The 22,335-nt window shown below is 38.3% G+C and overlaps 2 protein-coding genes across 8 annotated transcripts in view; both read right to left on the reverse strand.

Annotated features, from left to right (window-relative positions):
- The window catches only part of MCM9 (minichromosome maintenance 9 homologous recombination repair factor), a gene marked incomplete at both ends in the record, with an annotated part of 46,848 nt that extends 46,244 nt beyond the window's left edge, over positions 1-604 (reverse strand). Inside the window, 1 exon segment of the mRNA XM_084202161.1 lies at positions 295-604. Within this exon segment, the coding sequence (XP_084058287.1) occupies positions 295-604 (310 nt within the window).
- Positions 605-4,010: 3,406 nt separating this feature from the next.
- FAM184A (family with sequence similarity 184 member A) overlaps positions 4,011-22,335 on the reverse strand; it is a 73,112-nt gene continuing 54,787 nt past the window's right edge. For 3 of the 7 annotated variants that reach the window (XM_084202248.1, XM_084202249.1, XM_084202247.1), the window contains 9 exons: positions 19,756-19,968; positions 18,583-18,736; positions 18,037-18,164; positions 15,714-15,898; positions 15,078-15,224; positions 12,065-12,182; positions 11,263-11,367; positions 7,448-7,650; positions 4,011-5,743 (listed from right to left, as the gene is read on the reverse strand). In XM_084202248.1, the coding sequence (XP_084058374.1) occupies positions 5,662-5,743; positions 7,448-7,650; positions 11,263-11,367; positions 12,065-12,182; positions 15,078-15,224; positions 15,714-15,898; positions 18,037-18,164; positions 18,583-18,736; positions 19,756-19,968 (1,335 nt within the window). In that variant the 3' untranslated portion in view covers positions 4,011-5,661. Of the gene's footprint in view, positions 5,744-7,447; positions 7,651-11,262; positions 11,368-12,064; positions 12,183-15,077; positions 15,225-15,713; positions 15,899-18,036; positions 18,165-18,582; positions 18,737-19,755; positions 19,969-22,335 lie in introns of those variants that run through there. The other 4 variants (XM_084202250.1, XM_084202251.1, XM_084202252.1 and 1 more) reach the window with 3 other exon arrangements.

Consider the following 22,335-nt stretch of genomic DNA (forward strand, 5'->3'; position numbering starts at 1 on the left):
CGGACCCAGCGAGAGACACGCAGCCCAGTGGGGATGGCCACAGCGTCTCTTTTGGGAGTTGGTTCTACACCCACCCACGTGTTGGCACGTGTCCCCTGCTGCTCAATAAACACTAAGGATTCCCTCTGCGACAAACACCGGAACGGCAAGAATTAAACTTGCTCATTCCATGGCGATATCCCCGATAGCTTGTTACAGAGTACGGACATGTTGGCAGTTTCCCTGAAGAGCCAAGAATGCTGGCAGTCCTGGCGGGGAGGTGCGGCTCGCTGCAGCCCCCGCCTCGCCACTCACCCGAGACCCTGGCGTGGAGGTTCTGCTTGAGGCTGAGCTGTGCCGGCTCCGCGCTCTCCTGCAGCGCTGCCAGCGCGGCCCGGCGCAGCGCGCTGTCGAAAATCGGGAGCACCTCGCTGGGGAAGGCGTTGAAGTACTCTCCGATCTCCATGTTGGTCTCAAAGAGCGTCAAGGCGTCGACGACGACCGGGTAGTGCGCCTGGTCGTCCGCCTCCCTCAGGATGGCCAGGATTTCGTCCCTGTGGTGCTCCAGCACGTAGGACTCGAACACCTGCCCGATGAGGCTCACCTGGTCCGCGCTCAGCACCATGGTGTCGCTGGCTGCGCGGGCCGGGCCAGGCGCGGGGAGGCGGTCACACGGCGGCGCTTCCCGCTACGGCCGCGCGGCGGGCGGGAAACTTTGTCTTTCCCTGGGAAAAGCCCAGCGAGGAGCCAGGCGGGGCGGGGCGGGGCTCCGGAGCTCGGGCAGGGAAACCTCGTCAGGGCGGCACCTCCGCCCCGCCGCTGCCCGGCACGGGGACCGCGGCAGGTACCGGGGTCGGGCCGAGCCCCCCGCCCCTCAGTGACGGCTCCCGCCAACCCAGGCCGCCCCGCCCCTGCCTGCCGGTGCCGCCCGCCGCGGTGGGCGGGGAGAGGCGGGGACAGGCGGGTCGCTCCTCCCGGTAGTGCGAGGAGGGAGCCGGGTGCCTCTCCTTCCCTTGCTGTGCAGGCGATGAGGGCAGGCAGCTGCTGCAGCCCCTTGCCCGGCCCTCCCGCTCCGGCCGCCTCTAGCACGGCAAGTTTTGAAGGCGGCCAGGCGGGCGCTGCCCCAAGCGCGTCCCGTCCCGCTCAGCGCCGGGCAGCGAGGGATGCGCTGCGCTCCCTGCAGCCCACCCGGCAGGCGAGGCGGGCAGCGCTCCGCGGCCGCCCCGCTCCCCCTCGGTACCTGCAGCGAGGCCGCCCCGCTCCCGCCGCTTCCCGCCGCGCCGAGGCAGCGGCCGCAGCTCCCTCACCCGGCGGGAGGAGCGGCTCCGTCCCCGCCCCTCCGCGCCGCTCCACGCCCGGGCCCGGCGGGCCCTGAGCGGGGCGGGGCGGCGGAGAGCGGCCGGGGTCGGGCGGGAGGCTGGGGCGCTTCCCGCGGGGAAACCGGCCCGCCCGGGAGCGGGAGAGGGGCGGCAAGCCCGGCAGAGGGCCCTGCGTGGGCACGGGGGACGCTCCAGCTGCTCGACCTCTCGGGAACAAAAGATCCACCTGCGGGCTCTCCGTGCCGCTCTCTGCACCCCGTGGAGAGAGACGCTGCCCGTGCACAGCGTGGAGGATTGCGAGGCGTGGGCAGGGAGCCTCGAGGCAGCCGAAGCTGCTTCCTACAAGCTCCCTCTCCACCCCCGTGGGTTACACCTCCAAGTCTAAATTTGGCTTCTTCAGAGAGAGCTGCACGACAAACCAGCCACTTCCCCCTTCTTCATGAGGGCGTAACAGAGTCTGAGGAGTTTGGGGATTTTATTCTTAATGTAACCAAAAACCAGGGTTTGCTGCAGGCTCTAAAGCTTTTGCTTATGCCTAGAATTTACAGTACAGTATTTTGAATAGTTTCTTATCTGTATTTTTTCCCTCCGTATAACAACCCAGTGACTTGCTCTACAATTATTTGAAATAGTTTGGGTTTTAGCTAATGCTATATCAAAGTCGTGTTCCAGGCTGTTATGATCCGGTTTAAACCCAGAAGAGCAAAAGAAAACTAAGTCTCTGTATATCAAATGGAAAGAACTCAAATAACTCAGAAAGAATTCAAATAACTCAGATTTTTCTGAATTGCTACTCCACATGGTATTGGAAGAGGATTTTGTCATATGACTCCTGTCTGGTCAATCAGTGGGCGGAAGTTCAGTTACCTCTCTTGCATTGTTTGCAAACACAAACTTCAGGGTACTTGTAGATGTTGCCTAAATCCTCACCTGCAGGAAACAGTGTTTCCAGCAAGAGATTGGTTCATGGGGATTATAAAGAGGAAGTGCTTTAACCCCTAGATATGTCTCTAGAAGAAAAATGCATTTTGTTTCATAACATGGTCCTGTTGTAACCAATTTAATAGATACAGCTGCAAAGGCACTGCTGAGATCTCCACTTAAAATATAAATTGATCACTATGAAAATTCAAAACAAGCCCTTTCTCTGGCATATGCTTTCAGTGACAACTTTAATCAGTTTACAGCGCTGGTTTTGCAAGGTACAAAACCAGGCTGCTATTTTCTAATAATGAGACACAGTTATTGCTGCACATTTGTTAGCACAGTTATCTGGTGTCTGGTATGGCAGAGCTGTCATCTCTGTGAATTCCTGGAGGTGTTCACGTGTGCTTCCTCACACTGTGTTGTAGCCTAAACAACCAGTGCAGCAGTATGAAAAACAGTGCAGCTGCCTGCAACTGGGGCAGCTGATTTTTCAACTACAGAGCAAGAAGCAGATGTTGGTTTGTGGTCAGGCTGTGATCAGGTACTAGTTCCTACAAGCAAAAGCTCAAGTTATTGATCAATTTACTGTTATCTAATAGTAACTAATAACTGTTAGTACTTAGCTGAGTAATGAAGAAATGTTTGCTCAACAAGAAGTTATCTAGAAATGTATTTGGCCCTTTCAAAAATCCATGAGATAGCTTCTTTTGAAATCATGGTGCAAAATGGGACAGGGAAAAGTAATTGTTTCAAACTAGTGGATGGAGACAGTGCTGGCAGTAACCAGCCTGAAAAGCTCTCTTGTCCTGGGCTTGGAACACTTGCCTGGTTTGGCTCTGCTTTCCACTTGGAATAATGGCTTTCTTACATAAACCATATTACTATTTTTGCTTTCAGGTCCCTCCTGATAGTCTTGTGGGGTAATGAAGACGAAGTCTTAAAACTGCTCTGTTTTTCAGTTTTACAGAATACAGTGTGTGCTCTCAATCTGAGTTTGTTCCAGGAGAGCACAGAAGTGCCCATTAATACTCTGGTCAGGGTGGTGGCACAGTGTGCAGTTCAGACACTGCCAGCAAGGCTGCACAAGAGCTGAGAAGGGCTCACAGATCCCACAGGTTAGGGAAAGGTTTAACTAGGCAGCATGAACTTGGCTGGATGTTCACATGGCTGTAAAACATGGGCTCCAGACTATGCCCTAAGGTCTCTTGGCAGCCGAGGCTGAGGCTGCCTATGAACTCATGAATCCTTGCACTTTTAGCACTTTTAGCTTTTTCCAGAATACCAGGTACTGCAAAGATCCAGAACACAATGGCATTGTCATCATGCAAGTTCCTTAATCCCAAAAGTCAGATACTGACTTGTTTTACAAATATATTTTACAGAATTCTCAACGCCACTTGGAAGAAAATAGGTTTTTTCCCTAGTTTCCTCTGGTTGTTTTTTGGGCATTTTATTTTTGGTCGGTTTGGGGACTTTTTTTTGCCTTTTTTTTTGTTTGAGGAGACTGATAAGGCTGTGGTACAACTGCTGAGTGTGGCAGACATAGTAACTGAGAGCTTCTTAATGTTCAGATGTCTACTAGTAAAAATGGGCACACCTTTCACTGAATAGGTAAATGTAGGGATCATTATCTTTGTATTCCTGTTCAGTTATTTATTCCATATGTGAAAATGCACAAATGAAGTTGAAGATGGGAGAAAGCAACTGATCCCTTGCAAAGCATGGAAGAAAAAATACACAACACTCACTTCAGAACGTTGTAACAAAATGATCTAGTGAATTTTATTTTGGGTAACAGCCAAGAAATCTGACATTTTGCCCAATATGGCTTTCTTCTAAAATTAAAAAGTTGCATATACCTACAGTTGAGTCCACCGGCTACAGAAAATCTGATGTATACATTTTTAATCCATGGCAGCATCACCAGAATACAGCTTTCAGTGGTGTTTTCAAGGTGAATTATATGATTGAAGTTTTTAAATGTGCATTTAGAAGATTTTTATATCGTTTATATGAAAACATACAAATTTTTCATTTATACATATAGTACATATAAAACTCATTGTAATTAGCAAGTATCTTCATCTGGGTATTTACCTTTGTGCATATAGCAAAAAAAGGATGCAGTTAGGGCTTTAGATGAAATATTAAAGTTCAAGACCTATATATATGCTAACTAGAACCTTATTCAAATAACTCAAACATATTTTTTCCTGCTTTTAAAAGATAAGAGATTTAGCTTAAAAATACATTCATAAAACAAAGACAATATTCTCCCTGAGACTACCAGTGTGAGTTAATTTGTGGTAATCTTTGAATGAAAAAATATAAAAAAGACAATAAGCTCGGTTTTTTTCTATGCTGCAACAAATTTCTTGAGCAACACTGACATCATAAAAGTTATAGATTGGGGAATCATGCTCACTAGCTGAAAAACAGTTTAATATATTAGTTTAGGAAGAAGAAAAAAATTTAATATAGACAAGGGAAGGTAACCAAGTTTTAATGAAAGACCTGTATCTGTAGTATGTATTAATGGGAAAAAGCAGAGTAGTTGGTATTTGTTTGTTTCATTGTGGCTTCTGGTTTTTTCATTTCAGACATGAATTTTATCCAAAGCAAGACGATATGCTCAAAATGTAGATTCTTGATTTACACAGAGATACCTAAAACAGTTTTCTAAATATTTCAAGCATTTGTTTTTGTTAATATTCATAAAGAAATACAGAACATGTGGGAACAGTTTCTGTTTAAATTCAATGATAAAATCTTTGATTATAACCAGATGAAGTCTCATAAGCAATAGGTGAGGAGTCAACCTCCCCTTCCCAATGAACAGCTCCTGGTCTGTGGCATTTTTCATCTTCTGTCAGAATCCATCTGCTTTGAAGGCCAGCAGCTACACTAGTTTTATTTAGCATTCTTCTTTTTAAATGTTAGCCAGAGAAGGTTTTTAAACTGCTACAAAGTAACAGAACTGGGATGCATTAAACATATCCCACCCAAATTGGAGAGAGTGAGAGATATATATTTTTCCTTTTACAGTTCAAGCTGTATTTATAGTAACCATGCAATTATGTTATTTGGGGGGAAAAGCCTTACCTGAAATCAAAGAAAACACACTTATAGGAAAAAGGGGGAAAAAGCATTATGTTTGTTCTACCAAAATTTATTATGTAGTAATTACAAAGTTTAAAGATTCTTCCATGTTAAATAAAAATAATAGATATAATTACACATATTGTATAGTACCATGTCAGGTGATTCCAACAAATATAACATGAAATACAGTGCAGTTTCAAATCAGAAAGACAAATACTTTCTCATTCACAGTGTTTGACAAATTACAGGAAAGCTTGTTCACATGAGGGTTTACTTAAGGTCATGCTCTTATAAACAGTCCACATCACGCTGTGCCACAAAAACAAATCATCTCTCAGAACGTAAAGTATCGGGCAAACCACTCCTGGCGTTGTGGGTCTGGTGAAGCCACTGGTGAGGCATCAGTCTGAGGAGGGCTAAATTCACAAAAAGAAAAAAAAACAAACAACAATTATCCTACAACTACGTGAAAAGTACAGTTGTCTGGAGAAGAAAAAACAATCCCAGAATATTCAGTAAGGAACACAGTGTGTTTTTCCATGGATTAATTACCAGTGTGCCTTAGGATGTGATTTAATGTCTCCCTATAGAATCTGTGATCATCCACTCCATTGGAGAGCATCAGCAGCACAAGTCAGTTCAGAAGCCACATTACAGGGTGGGCATGTAATATTTTGGAAAACATAATTTTAAATCTCATAAAGAGCTGTAGTTTTCAGGAAGAATAAAAAGAGTTTTCTTGGAAAAGCATGACTGTAGAAGGTCCTCTTTTAGCATCCTTTTCCTGTGGTAAAGTTAATTTTGAAAAATATGATGTGAACATCATATTTGTAGACATGTGCTCACAAAGACTGGCTGGCAACTGAACAGAAATACACACTTTTGTAATAATACCCATCACAAGTATCACTTGCAATTGTTCATGCACACACTTAAAATACGCCAAGATACTAGAAAAAACAAACTGCTGCACTGTAAACAACATTTGGCTCCTCTTTGAAAACTTAACATTCTCACAAAATGAGCAGGAAAGAATAATTTAAATTTAATTACACAAATTCCTTAATCAATAAAAATTGGTAATAAAATAATTTCTACTAAAGGATAATACATTTTGGAGTGACAATTCCAGCATCACAGTCCATGGGGTCATGCACATGCATGTTTATAGATACCTGGGCATATTCATGCACATAACATGCACAGGAAAAAAATAGCAACAGTACTTTTTTTTTTAAAAAAAAAGGTTTTCTTGAAAAATATTGTTTTCCCTTACCTATTTTAGATTCTATCATTTGTTTCCCTTTATAATTAGCAGTTGCCAGGTATGTGATCTTTTGCATTAAACCAAAGGAGAGAGCAAACGACCAGCTGTGGAACTGCATTTGTGGTTCCACATTTCACTTTAAGTTGGCAACTTAGAGGTAAGAGATCAGCACCTACTAGATACAAAGTTCAGCACTTCAGTGCATTTAATATGTGGGCATATTAAGATAAGAGATTAAAATACTGCCTCTAAAATGCCATTTTTAAGTTATTCAATTCAGTAGATTATTTTGTGAGATAATTACTTGAGACTTTAATGCTGGTTTTGATTACTGGAAGCTCAGCATTAAGCACCCAAGCCAGTACATTTCCTGTTGCTGTAGTAAGGTTACTCCTATGAAACAATTTCATATAGGTGAGGAAAGAGGAACACAAAACATTCATCTAGCACGGAAAATAATTTTCTTACATAAAAATTGTTATCATATATTACTAAATAAAAAAAACTTCGTGCTAGTATCAATTCCTAAATGAAAACCAGTAAATAACACAAACATCTGAAACAATTGTTCAAATATGTAAACAATTGGAAGCACATGAATTCTGTTAAGGTATTTATAAAGGTTTTCAAAGTTCAAGGCTTAGGAAAAAGTGAGAGACTACTTCACATTTCAACAAGATCTACAATAAAAAGGAATACTATAAAGAGGTTATAATTATAATGTAAAAATTAAAAACTATGTAAGAGTACTTGTACCTCTGAAAGGCTGATAGAGCAAGTGGCATTCAGCTCAATAAGAATGCAAAATTTTCCAAAGTTAAGCAAAAAAAAAGATTGGTGAGGCAGTGCTCACCTCAAAAACGTCTTGGGCTCTTTGGGTGGCATTGGCTGTGGTAGTGGTTTGCTGCTGCTGAACTCAATATCGTGGATGGGTGAGTTAGGAATGGGGTCCAGGCGGTTTGGATGTCCATTGCCCACCACTCCGCTAGATTCCAGAGCACTTAGATTGGGGACACTCACAAACCTGTTTGTTGATTTATCGTTCTTCTTCTTTTGCTGCATTAAAAATAACAAACGTAAGGAAGGCTTCTTGCACCAGGACAGATGAGGACATTGGCTAATTTAGAAGTTTTATTGATGGCTGGCTTGGAGGTTTTTTTCAAGGAGAGGAATTGGGACAGATTGGGCTCTTTTTCCAATTGTAGTGTTCTGTTTGCTTTGACATGAACACCACAAATTTTCACAGAAAAATTGAATTTCTAATCAAAATGACTAGGTTATTATGATTTAGCCTAATAATCAATAACTATATCACATGAGTATATGATCTTTCAATATAACATTTCGGTTATATTGAAACATTGGTTCTATTTAAACATGTATTGGTTCTATTTAAACATTGGAGATTGACAATCTTGTGGAAAATTTCCTTTCAGTCTGTTAAACCTTTCATGTTCACTTAAATCTTTTCTTCATATCCATGAAACAGCTCTGCTATCAAACGCAATTACAGCAAATTCAAATGATAAAAAAATAGGTCTTTCCAACACATTTCTCTCCATCACTTAGGCACATTTTGGTAACTGAACCATAAAATCTAGAAAAGCACCTACACTTCTTTCACAGCAATTACACCCTCTCAGTCAGCAGAGCATTATAGCAATACAGCTAAAGATACAAATATTACTGTACAGAAGTCCAGTTTCTTGCTCTAAGGAAAGGCCTGGCTTTGATGCTGATACAGCTGCACTTCTAGACACCAGATGGCACAACTGAACATGTTTTTTTTCAATACTCTCTGTACTTCTCTTGACAGTATTTCAAGGGACTCAAAATCTTTAGGAAATCTATTTTTATTTCCCTATTTTACATTCCAGAATACATCACACAAAGGAGTCAGTGATCCTCTCTGTTTTTATAGATATAAAATCTTTAATGCAGAAGGATGTTTCAAATAATTTTATCACTTTTCTTTTAAATGGCTGTCTGACAGGACACAGTGTGTATTTTCTGACTTCTATCACATTTTTCATGTCCACAATAAAATACTAAAATTCAAAGTGCCTTATTTCCGAAAATAGGAGAGCAATAAAAAACTTCCTTCCTCAAAAATACAATGAATTATGTATTATTTAAGTATATAATAAATAATTTCTTTCAATTACTTATATGCAACCCTAACAAAGCAGCTAGGAGAAAAACCCCTTAAAGGCTTATTAACTACATATATGTGAATTAAATAAAGTGAAAGACAAGTGGAATCTCATGTTGTTTCTATATAATATTTTCCAGCAGAATTCCACCTGAAACAGGAGAGCTGTTCTATTCAAGGGTGGGCACAAGTTCAGCTGGAGACAGTTTGTTTGTTTGTACTTTCTTCTCTTAGGCTCTCTGCTAGCTTTGATTTCAGTGCCTGACCTCTCCAGTATTGGCAGATGCAAATGGTACTAATTGCAGAAACATACTTGTAGGTGTGTTTATCAATACACAATTAAAATACCCTGGCAATTTAACAGAAAACTATAATAGAAAAAATGGGTTTTAAGCATCATAGTGAATGATCATCAGCTACAAAGGATTAAACTAAGATTATCCCATACATGTTTGCTGTAGTAGCTGAAGAAACAAGAAATAAGAAGAAATAGTTTGGTGAAAGCAACCAACTGTATGTAAAATACACTTGCAGGACAATATCTGCTGTAATTAAAACAGTGTGTTAAACAAACTGTAGTTAAATGTGTTCTCCACAGGTGGCTCATTTCTGGAAAATGTATGTCATCCAGATAAGTGCTTAGAAAAAGACTACAATTTATACAATATTCCCCATGAAACAATCTATGCTTCTGAAACAGTCAAATCTGGAGAGAAAATTGTGTGAATTGTTTCCATGAAATTCATGCAAAGTATTAAGAAACTTTAGATGTAAGAATGTAATACTGTACTAAACATTGCAGAAATTACAGAAGCTCTAACACATACTGCAATGACTGTAATTTTGCATTAATATGCAAAGACTGTAGTAACTCATAAGGTCTGTTTGTTTTTTTTTTTTACAAAAAAAGAAAAGAGAATGAGATTTTCAGTTTCTTTGTAATTCATTCTCCAATAATACACTATGTGCTTTGACAAAATAATGTAACATTGTCCACAACTCATGAAATGAAAGATCAGAATGTACCAGCATACAAGACACTTCTAAAGTCTAAACATTTTAAGTGATAGAAGCATATTATAAAAATATGTGAATTATCACAATGGAAATCTGATTTCTGATTTCACACAAAACATAATGTTATATACTAAATGGTTACATTTTACATCTTTATAAATGGATGGTTCAAACAGACTTCCAACATTTTCAAATAACCATTGAAATTGTACCTGGAAGTCCTATTGTCTCTAATGGGCCCAAACTAATTTCTTTTATGCAGTTAGCATAAAAATTAGGGATCCACATAAGCCTGGGAGAGTTGCTGGGCTTGTGAAAATCATAGGAGTATGTTGACATTTTGCAGCAGAGTTTGTGCAGAAGTGCAAAATATGCTGATCTGATGTGAAAATGCAGTAAGGGTGGCTAAAAACTACAGCCACCCTTACTGCAGCCTGATCTCAAATAATGGAGCCAGACTTCCTTTTAAATAACCTGAGCCTCAACCTTGATCACTGAAGCGCCTGACCTGCTCAGGTTGTGCCCCTTGGGTTTTAACCTCTGCTTCAGACCCTTCCCAACTTCTGTCTCTCCAGCTTTCACTTCCCCTTCCATGCAAGGGAAATAACCTATGGGTTATCACAAGGAGAAAGGAAATGTCAGAGGACTCACTCCTGAAGTGGTGCAAAGGAGATACCTTTTTACACCACCTATTTAGGTGCTCTACCACAGTCTATCCACATTCCTCAAGAAGGAATGCTGCTGGCTTTTGAACTTGCAGGAAGCCTACTATGTCAGTGTGCACATCAGCCTTCCCTGGCTGCTATTCAGCAGAACTGGCAAAGGCTGCTACTGAAGCGCTTTCACTTGCATAGGTGGGGACAATAACTGAGAAGGCTAGAGACTGACTTCAGTCTCTTGCAGCTTCCACTGTCCATACTGGTTTGCCATTCCACTTCTCCAATGTTTCTCTATGTCTTTCCCCTTTCAGACTCATTCCATGCCCTTCTCATGTGTGCTTCCCTTTCCCCTTTTTACCCTTATTCCTTTCCTTTTACTGTCCTTCTCCCTGTCTTTCTAATGCTCTTACACCCTGAGCGCTTTCCAAAAAGTGCTAAGTGCCCTTGCACTTCCTATAATAACCAAGAAAAATTACAAAACTAAAACCAGTTGGGGTGTCACTGCTCTCTGTTGCATGATATAGTTCTGCCCTCTATTGCCTTTCTGTCACTTTTCCATTTTACATTTGGAGTTTTGTGATAAGGACCTGTGCTTTATGTCACACATGTCAAGTAAACTAGGGCAACAGCATCAGTGGAATCTCTCAACAACACAAAAGAAACAAACCTCCACAAAAATAAACAGACAAATGGAAAATGATGTTCCTTGTTTTGAACATGTCTATTAAGAGTGATTTATGTATACATGCAGGCACACACACATAGACATATATCTTTTCTTTTTACTGTATCTTTAGATTTCTTTTTCTTCACTTTAGCAATGAAGTCCATGGAACATACCTTCACCAATGGATTAATAACACCAACATTAGGGCTTGCATTAAACATTTTGTTGTAGTTAGTCTCCCTGTTTACTAGCTCCAGCTGATAGAACTTTTTGTCCTCCTAAAAAGAACAACAGATAGAAACTCCTTTTTATGCATTTTCAGTTAGTGGCCAAATCTGCCTGTAAAGTGGTCTCAAATGAATTTATGATTACATTTTAAAATAAACTGATAATTCTAAAAATTGCATTTAATGTTTATATATTATTATATAGAATGATCTAAATAATTCCTATTTATGCAGTTCTGTGGTCCTGAGAGTGAGCACAGCCTAATGGATTATGTACTACAAAAGACTCAGTATAGCTAAATTCTGATATTTACTCAATTTTGATTTCCTCATTCCTTCTTGCTTCTTAATTGGGATCTAATCAGACTAACCCAAGCCAGGGTGTTGTGCCTGAATTTGGGATGCTCAGTGGGTCAGGAATTTGGGAAGCTCAGTGGTCTTAGAAACCTCACAAAAGAAACTACTTATATGGCTTACATGGCTGCCTTGTCCCAGGATCGGAGGCAGGAGACATCTGATAAAGGATGTACCAAAATACTTACAATAATGTATTATGCTTGATTTTGGGAAACAGTCTGTATCTAATTAGTTTTACTATTATGAGCCATTGAAACCAGAGGAATAATGTGTCAAAGAATATGAATAACATGCTAGCAGGACTGGTTCTTTAAATACATTTCAAACACTTTGAATCAGATTAACTTTTGTATTGTAAACATATTACACCAAAAGAGCATAGAAGTCTTACAATCAATTTCTTTATGAGTTGGTCCCGCTCTGCAATTAGGTCTTTCAGTTCTGAGATAAGCTGCAAGTCTTCTGGTCTTGATTCTCTGTTTTTATATTTTTCTTCCATTTCTTCTAAACTTTATAGAAAAGAAGAATATCCCCTTAGCCTGATCCAGTGTTAAATGATGAGTGAATAGTCACATTTTTGATAAGTACAAGAGAGTTCAGGGAGTAAAAACAGAGGATGACTTTCTTACCACCTTGAAGGAAATTAATTTCTATGTTCTCCTTCCACTTTAGATAGTTAAGAAACAAAAGAAACAAAAAAGCTCCAATAACTGTAACTTTTGCTCCAGCAGCTAATAATTTAGGGAACATTCTAAAAACTTAACATCCTTCCTGTGCATGCACTACTGCATTTTTGAAAAGGGCCACTTGTAAGTCAGGCTAAAAATAAGGTATTCAAAACCACAGCATCTTCCTCAGTTCATGTGGAACATACTGGAACAGAAGATACCCAAGAACACTGAAGACTAATTGGTAACTAACTCTTCTCCACAAAAGCTACTTAGTACCATTAGAGATGAAATAAAGGAATGAGCTGGAAAACAAAAGGAATAACACTTGGATATTAGGATATCTAATGTAACAACTAATAAACATTTGAAAAAAAAACTAAGAGGAAATTTGAAATGTCTGGTGGGAAAGCATTAAAGGAGAGAAGTGAAATAAGCCAACTGAGAGACGAATTGTACAAATAACTGCATAAATATCTCTTTTACTTAAAGAACAAGTTTTGAAGACATGACAATTTTAAGCTATTGTGTCTCCTTTAAACTAACAACATGCTCATGATGCTAAATATAGTTTCAAAGGAAAGTACTAAAATATGTCTCTCACATATTCAGCTCTCATGCAGATTAGTGAACCAAGTATCAGAACAGATTCAGGAAATTTAACAAACTTAGTGGAAAAAAAAGAAAGGAAATTCCAATCAAACTCTGAGAAAAATCTTTGAATTAAATTGAATCTATATCAGGGCAAGCCTAATTCCACAAGAATTAAACAAACTGTAGACACGTGGAAGTAGACCTAATTTTTCACTTCAGAGAAATATTTTCTCTCCAAAAGCAACTATGAGATTTTACCTTGATTTGCAGCTGAAAAATCAGTTAATATTAAATGATATATATAGTTTAATAACCTTCAAATAACCTGTACATATTCTGAGGGGATTATATAATGTAATTACATAAGACAATATGAATGAGAACAACATGATTGTTTTTACTTGCAGAGAAGGCATTTGACTCAGCAGAACAGAAATAGCCTCAGCTGGCTTAATTTTTGTGCATACTTTTTATGCTGGGTTAAGCTATTGTACATAGATCCCCAGAGTATAGTAGATAGTTACACACAGTTGTCATTTTATTTTCAGGTATTTCAGAGAACTGGTTTTTTTTTTTTCTGTTTCAAATAGACAATTTGTAATTTTAAGACTAGTTGTAGAGCCTAACTGATGACACCCACTCTCAAGTATTCCAAGACACATTCTCCATTCCACAAACATTCATGAGGCCATGCTTTGGGTGAGGCTGAACCTGTGAACAATTACTTGAGAAACAGCTGCAAAAAATTTCTCTGGATTGGTGGGGGTACGTGTGTGTGTGTGTTTTTGGGTTTTGTTCTGGTTTTTTGTTTTGGGGCCTTTTTTTGGTTTGGTTTTGGTTTTGTTTGTTTGGTTTGGTTTTGGTTTTTTAAATTTGTTTGCTTTTCTACATAGTTTCCTCTTTGGACAGCTTCTGGCTTCAGTGTGAATAGAGAAATAACACACTGAAAGCCAGGTCAGGGCACCCTGGATGATGCTTGCTGATTTTGGGCCAGTGGCTGCTTCCTCAAAGCTCTAAAATGAGCAAAAGCAAGGAGTAGAAAACCATCTAAATTCAGAAAACTCCCTGCCACTGAGACCAAACAACTTAATGCAGAAACCATTTAGGGTAAACAGTTCCAAAACAGTTCTGGTGGCTGCTTGTAGGCCTGTTTCTCATACAAGATAAATGCAGCAAACAGGAAGTAGTCTACACCTAATTTACTGAATGGCAAGCTACCACATTTATCAAGGCATAAGAGCATGCATGTGGACAATTACAAGGGGGTGAAAACTAGAATTTTATAACCATTTTATTTGAAGACAATTTCTGAGGGCTCATTATCCAGAAAAAGCTAGATGCATTTTGGCTTACTGTCCATTTGTAGCTGATACTTATTTAGAAAAGCTTCCTATCAAAAACTTAGAACCAATTTATTCTCTCTGCCATAAATCTTCCATGCTGCAAATACAAATCCCTTAGTGACAACTTTGTGGCAGGAAGCCCTCAATGTGCTATGAAACTTGAACCAGACACTGTGACCAAATGGGTAACACCACAGAGAAAGCAAATGAAGAATGTGGAAGACAGGAAAACACTCGTTGGTGACACACTATTACATCACTTCTGCCACCATTAGGTGGTCTAATCCCTCTTGGCATTTCGATTCAGGTAAACTCTTAAGCCTTCTGTTATTGTTATGCTCATACAATCCATTTCATACACTAATTTTCCTGTGCTACCTAACCTGAAAATGCTTGCATCACTCATGCTACAATCTCACTTCTCAGTAGTTGTAAATACTGTATTGTTTATAAACTTGTAGAGAAAATTCTTGTGTTCTCAAAACAGATGTATTAAAGTTTGAGAAAGAAACTACTTGAAATAATGTTTTCTCCAGTTTTCTAGGAACTGCACAGATTTAATCTTTCCTACGTGAAATTTTTTGGTCTCAAACCCTTAACAACTTACCTCACTACATTCCCCTAAAGATTATGAAGATTATATTGTGTTACCTGAAGAATGCAAGATTAGCCCCCCTACTTGATTGAGGTATTTGTGCATCTGCACCTCTGTAGTATCTTTAGGACTTTATGGACACCAGAATAAACTATTCACTCAAACGCAGCTACATACAATTTTTTTTAATGCAACAAAACTTACGAAATTTGTAAAGCTGAATTAATTTCCTTGAGCAGTTCTTGGGTCTTATTAAAATCTGCCAGCATGCTTTGTTTCTCTCTGATGTGATCTGCTGTCAAGACATCCAGCTCTTTCTCATGTTTCTTGCTTAAATCTTGCTCATGTATCCTGTTTAATTTAGTTTTTGTTAAAAAAAGAGTTATTCTAAAATCAGACTTTTTTGTTCATCATGATTTTCTGCCATGCTTCTAATGGCTCTTACATAATATCAAACAACACAGAAGGAATTACTGATTCATCAAAGCCTACTACTTACTGTTCTCCAATCTTCTAGCTTATTTCATGGAAAATGCATCTCCTTTAATGCTTTATAAAATAAATAAACATAATGAATTTGGAAAAAAAAACCACCAAAAATCAACACTTGAGGGAACTGCTACTAAAATATGCCAAAAGGTGTCACTGAAATGTCACTTAACTGCACAGCATAGTCACTAACTTTGCCAGTAAAGGGCATAGCTTTGCTAAAGAAGACTAAATGATATGAAACATGACTCGATTAAGAGGATAAATTTAAAACTGCAAACAGTAATTGTTTTTAGGTAAAATGGTAAGTGAAACAATACAGGTTTGAATTTAGAGTAGAAGAACTCATACCTGATCTGTTGGTTGGATTCACTGTGTATTCTAAGAATTTCTTTCCCTTTAAACTCTAATTCCTTCGTCAATGCACTTATATTTTCATGAAGATGCAGGATCTCTTTGTCGAGTTCAGCTATATGATGGTCTCGGTGTCTCAGTTCATCTTGTAGATCTGATATTCGGCACAAAAATTCTTTTTCCTATGATAAAAGTAAAAGCAGCAAAAAATATTTTAGGTAGACTCGTTTCTTAGAGGTGGTGCCTACAACACTTGCTTTTGGAAGAAAACATCTGAGAAGAATTTTCCACCCAATAGACAATTTTTTCAGTTTTTCATGCTGACACAAATTACTACCAAATCAAAGGGTCTTTTAATTGTGTACAAAGAAAAGAAAAAATCAAAGTACAAAGAAAGAAGAAATCAAAGTTATGTAATAAATGATTTCCACTTGCAAGAAGAGTTAAAATCCATGATTATCACTGCCTATTAAAACTGGGATAGCTCATCACATTTTCCTTTTGCCCACACATACAAGAAAAAAAAACAGGTATCACGAAGATCCAGGGCCTGGACATTTCACTTTCTCTGCCTCATAAGCATACAATCCAGAGAAACATTTTTCTCCCTTACAGCCCCATTCAAAGGGAGAAAATTGCTCAAGATCTATGCCCTGCACAAACAAAAACTGATTCTGAAGTCTCCTATCTTAAAAATATATACATAGGTCATAAATATTTTACAGCAGAACATGTGTTAAATCATTTATGTTATATTGATATTGTGTCCAATTAATCAAGAAAAGTTTTTTTTTTTTTTCCATAAGAAATTCCAATGAAGTTAATATCTGGGAAACCCAGCTGGAGCCCATTCCAATGGCTTTGATAATGTGCCTCCTTTCAGAAATGTCTGTAATGAAAATAACTTTTTCAGAGTTTTCTATTTCCATCTATTCCACAGTTTCACCGTATTTAATAACCATATAGTTTGCACAGAAAAAATCAGCAGATATTCCAAAGTAGCTTTATGTATAATTGTGTTTTGTGCCTTCATGCCTCGAGGAAATACAAGTAAGTCCTAGTGAACCAACTTCATAGGGCATCTTTAAGAGCAAACAATTAAATATAAATACTTATCTCCCTATATAAAGACTATGCTAAAGTAATAGGAAAAAGCAGAGGAAAAATTTACATCTACATATATAAATATTTCAAAAAGTAGCAAATATAATCCTCCTGATCAGACCACTCTCCACCTGATTTAACTCTGAGCCTGTGACGTGATGAGCATTGTAACACAGGAAACCTCAGTAATTGTTTTGCCCTCAGTACAATCAAAGCTCATGTTTAGCAGATCATGGAGGCAAAAAGTACACCCTGTTTGGTTGGATCAAACACCACCTCTTGTAATTTAAACTTTTTTTTCTGACATCTCATTCAGGTGTCAGACTCTGGGCTTAAACAACACACGACTGAAACTATATCCCCCTAAATCCTGCATGACAGCACCTTGGTTTTGCCTCTGGTGCCCATACTGTTAAACCAGCAAGAATAGCTAAAAAGGGCTTACCTTCGACTGTCTCTGTTTTTGCATAAAGGCTATGTCTAACAAACCCTGTTTCCTCTGTTAATATATTTCTAAACTGACTCCTTCTCCTTGGTGCTGGAGTATCAGTAAATAAACCTTGAAAATCCTATTATATAGGCAAATAAATAGGTAATTTTCCAGTCCTCTTATTTCCAGGAGTCTGGCCTTCAATAGAGCTTTAACTTTGAATTTTTAACTGCTAACAGAAAAACTGACTGTGTGTAAAATGAAAAATGAAAGACAAAAGATGAATTAACCAGTTTGCTACTGAAAGCAAAGGTAGTTCATACCGGCTTTGGGGGCTTGGTTTTGGTGGGGCTTTTTTGTGTACTCTTTTCTTCAGTTTGAAGTAATCCTTTGATTATAAGCAACTATTTCTTTTTCCATATCTCTTAGGCTTCAAAGAGAAACAACTTTTTCCTTCCTGCTGGCAGCTGAGGATGAATACAATTTTGCAAGAATGGGCACTTGCCTCCCATGGCAAGCCAAGGTGCTCCCAGATGGCTGTGCCATTCTGAGAGGAAACTACCTGGGTATGGGAGCCTATTTTAGGTTTTGAATGAGGTTTGTAGAAGGCAGAAAAAGCTAAGCAAGGAAGTTTAGGAAACTGGTAGGAACGCATTAGCTGCTGGTGCTGGATGATTTTGAAAGTTTACATGTTTGTTGTTTGTTCTCATTCTTCCCTTTCCAGCAAAGGGAAAAATGAATACTGACCATGCCATTTTACAGCCAGATCCCAGGCATGCTTCCTACCTGTCGCCTGCCAAGTTCTATGCTTCTTTCAAGCTCCATTTTGGCAGCTACCAGTTCTTGTTGATGGTTGTGCCTCAGCTGGTCAATTGCTGCTGCATGTTGGTGGTTGAGCTCTGAGCGCAAGGAAGCTGGTTACGATGGACAAAGAGAGAAGTTTAATTTGGACATGTTTACATTAATTAATAGCAACAGTCCAGCTCCATCTAGTATTGCTGCTGATCTAAAACACACTTTACGCCAGCTAAGTAACTGTCCTGTATTTTATTCCTGTTGCTTTCTGAAAACACCAGTTCTCCATCAGGAACTTTGGTTGCTTACTCCTTTCAAAACGCCTTAACGGTGAGGTATTTCCAAAGTGAAGAGTCTAGGCGTACCTATTAAAGTTTATAGTGATTTTAAGAGGAACACTTAGGTCAATACTGAATGACTCAGAGAGACACTACAGTGTTATAATATACACACACACACACACACACACGTGCATGTATATTTGCATGAGTAGAAATAACGGTTTTGGACCCATTTCCAAATATGAAAAGATTATACCTAACATAGCTTTTCCTTCATCCTCCAGCTCAAATCGTAGAGTCTGAAGTTCCTGTTCCATCTCCAATTTAAAGCCTTCCATGGCTTGTTTATGTGTTTCTTTCAGTGCATGAAGCTCTTCCGAGTGCTTCTGTTGTAAACGTTCTTCTAATTCCTATGAATTCAAAATTGACAAAACATGTTCTACACCAACTCAAAGAATTTATACACAATAAACAACTGGAAACAAAAAGTAGGCATTGACATACTCTAGAAAAAAAACCACTCTAGTATTACTCATATTTTCTTATTCCCCTAACATATTTTTTCTTTTCAGTACTTGATAGTTACCAAGATTATCTGAGCACAAAACCCATTTGGCTCACAGCTGGAAAAGCAAAAAAAAAAATCAATCCACAGATATATCTACAAAAGCAAGCAATGTAATAAGGTGCAGTTTCATAAATGGGTTTAGTGCGCACACATTTGCAGACTTCTGCTCCCTAAGGACACCCATGTTTACTCCCCATGAAATTGTATGAATTGTATGCTCCTGATACACATCTTCTGATCTTCAGGGCACATAGTGTGAAAACTGATTGCAAAGGCACACTCTGGGGCTGAACTTAAAAAACCTTAAGATAACCCCCCCCCCCCCCCCCCCCCGCATGCCATGTACTACCAAAATTCCAATTTTAAAGCTGGCTTTGTCGAGGTTTTTAAAAAGTATCTTGAGTGGGGTATGAAAATTATCTTACAAGTCACAGAACATAGCTAACACAATTTTTAACGTAAGGAAAATATAAAGTACATTTCAAAGGAGTCTACTGACAGAAAATACATGCAAACTTAACTATAATGGAAAATTCCTACTCAAAATCAAAATAAGAATATAATATTAGGGGTAACAACGTCAATCTACCATAAAGAAATGCATGTGTTGACAATAAGTTTACATATATACACACACAGCTATGTATGTGCATATAAAGCAAGACATGAAACAATGCCAGTATTAGAAAATATTTTCAATATGTCTAGTTCAGATTTAACTGGATAACAGTATTACTACAATACATCAGCTGAAAAGGAAATGTAGTAGTTACGCAGACTCTTTCCTAATTCCACCAGTATACGCAAAATGCTAAAATGGCAATATTCTCTACAGAATTTGGAATAACCATATGAACATGCCTTCTGTTCTTGCTCTTTTGTTTCTTCCATGTTTTGAAAGGCAAGGATATGGGCTTCCTGAAGTGATTTATGCCTTTGCTGATGCTCTTCTTCTAATTCCTGGATCTCCTGAGTCAGTCTCTGTCGCTCCTGACTGAACTGGGCTTGTAGCTGTTGCAAAGAGCTCTGTGACTGGGAAAGCTGCATCTCCAGATTCTGCTTCAGTAAGGAGATCTAACCCACAACAGAACAGCAAATATTCATGAGTCATTCATACTAACATCAGCTGTAAAGACAACATTCAGAAGCAGAAAACATTTGAAATTTTAGAGCAAGAGCGTTAGCTAAAAGACAGACAAGCAATGTCATCCATCTACTGAATCTGTTGTTAATGTTATATGTATATAATCAGAGATATAATAAGGACATTTTAGTGGTTTTGTAAGGATTATCATATTGGTTAGTTCATACTGCAGGACTACATGTAAAACAATTTTTAATGGCCAAATTATCAAAGATTATTTAGGTTTTATATAAAAGATCAATAAAAATGACACTATCAAGGTCTGAAATCAAACACTTGATTGTTAAACTATTCTTCAGGGGAACACCCATTCTGCAAGGATAATCTTGCACTTGGAGTAGGGGAGGACAGCCTGTGACATCTACATTGGTTTTTATATCTTTTTGTATTCTTTGGTCCTACCTTACTAGTGGTTTTCTCATTTAGAAAGAAACAGTACCACTCAACATCAAAAAAAAAAAAAGTAATACTCGATGAATTCCCCATCACGCACTTTTCTGTTAGTTCAGTAAGATTATCAGAGTGATTTTTATGCTTGTTTCCAAGATCTAAACAATCTGAGTCACAAACAACTAATTTCTTAGAAATACCTGATTTTACAAACAATGCTTTTCATCCAACAAGTATTATAGTACACTATATTCCTTTTTTAGTCCCATTTCTTTTTTATAGTAATATTCAACTTTGCTCTCCACATCAGATAGCAACTTTCCAGACTGAAAGTACTAAACCTGTATTCCCTTTATAGCCATGAGATACCCTCCAGTTCTAGAAACAAGATTTAACCAAAAGAGAATTTTGCTACAGTAATTCAAAGGAAGGATAATAAAATTGCCAAGTGACAAAGAATTGGAATCGGTAATGGTACTTTTCAAGCCTTAGAGCATTGCATAATACGGAATTATAAATGAAAGTCTGATAGTGTCATTTGATTCAGCATACCTTAAAATTAATTATGTCAAATTTGTAACGACATTGCACATCAAGTTATTGAGTTAGAGAACATTAAATCCACCACTTAGCAAAAAATTAATTGCAGCATACCAAGTACAACTTCTAGCATGAACATTGCTGCCGAACACATGGGTTAAGGTTTTTTTTCAGAAGGACACAGCTTAAGCAGACTTGAAAGAAAAAAGCTACAGAAACAAAAATTAGAAGTAAAGCAAAAGAAAACAAAAACCAGACTAATTTAAATGAAATAAGCATAGCTTGTTGTATTTCAGATTCACAAAGTCTTTGTGTCTGGGAATATACACTCTACCTTTAATATACATTGTGTAAATAGAATTGTACTTCAGACACCTTTGAAAAAGATTAGCTACTATTAAAGGAGTGTAGGGAAGGTCTACACAATGTTTTGTAAAACATTTTACTAACTACATTAAATACAAATTTCATATAAAATTGTAGTGTCAGACCAAAGTTTTATCTGATCTCTGTTTTTGCCTACAGAAAGGACCAACCAGGACTACCCTAGGAAAAAAAGGCCAAGAAGCATAAATGTAGCTTGACTCTGTAGTCTACCTGGAACTAGCAATGTTTCTTCAACCAGAAGAGGTATTTTGGAGCAGATTTATAGAAGAAATAATAAAAACCATTATCTGAGCCCATAAAAGCTTTTAGTATCCGTAATATCCTGTATCAAGTTCCATGCAGACATGCCAATTTAACATGATGATCTTCACTACTTGTAATGGAAAGGAGTGAAAAGAAGTTCCCCTTTCATTTGCTGTGTTTTACTCATGTTTCTACAGCTCTCCATCATTTCTCTCCTTACAAACTCTGCCACACTGAACTGCTTTGGCTTAATGAGTTTCTCCTTGTATGAAAGTTATTTCATATCTATGATCACATTTTCCCCACTTTTACCCCTTTTTTACTACTTCTTTTTTAAGATTAGGAGTCCAAAGCAGCACAAGTTATTGGACATGAGAGTAAACTCTGTTTTTATGTACTGATTTACATGGCTTTACATGCTATATTCTCTGTTTCTCTCATATATTCCTAAAGTTTTATTTGCTTTTGAGACTCCTATGGAGAACTGTGGTGATGTTTTCATAAAATTATATATCATAGTCCCCAAACCTATTTTCTAGTTGTAACAGACCAAGGTAAGGTTCATCATTTTACAGAAAAAGTTACATTTTTTCTTTCATTTCATTTTGCATTTACACTGGCTTTAATCTGATATTTTATTGCCAAGTCCCTTGGCCTTTTACAGCTATTCTATTCTGAATAAGCTTTTATAAGCTGCAAAGTTTCCTACCTTACTTATTTATCAACAACCTGTAAAA

Source organism: Fringilla coelebs (assembly GCF_963513975.1).
Source record: "Fringilla coelebs genome assembly, chromosome: 3".
Lineage (NCBI taxonomy): Eukaryota > Metazoa > Chordata > Aves > Passeriformes > Fringillidae > Fringilla > Fringilla coelebs.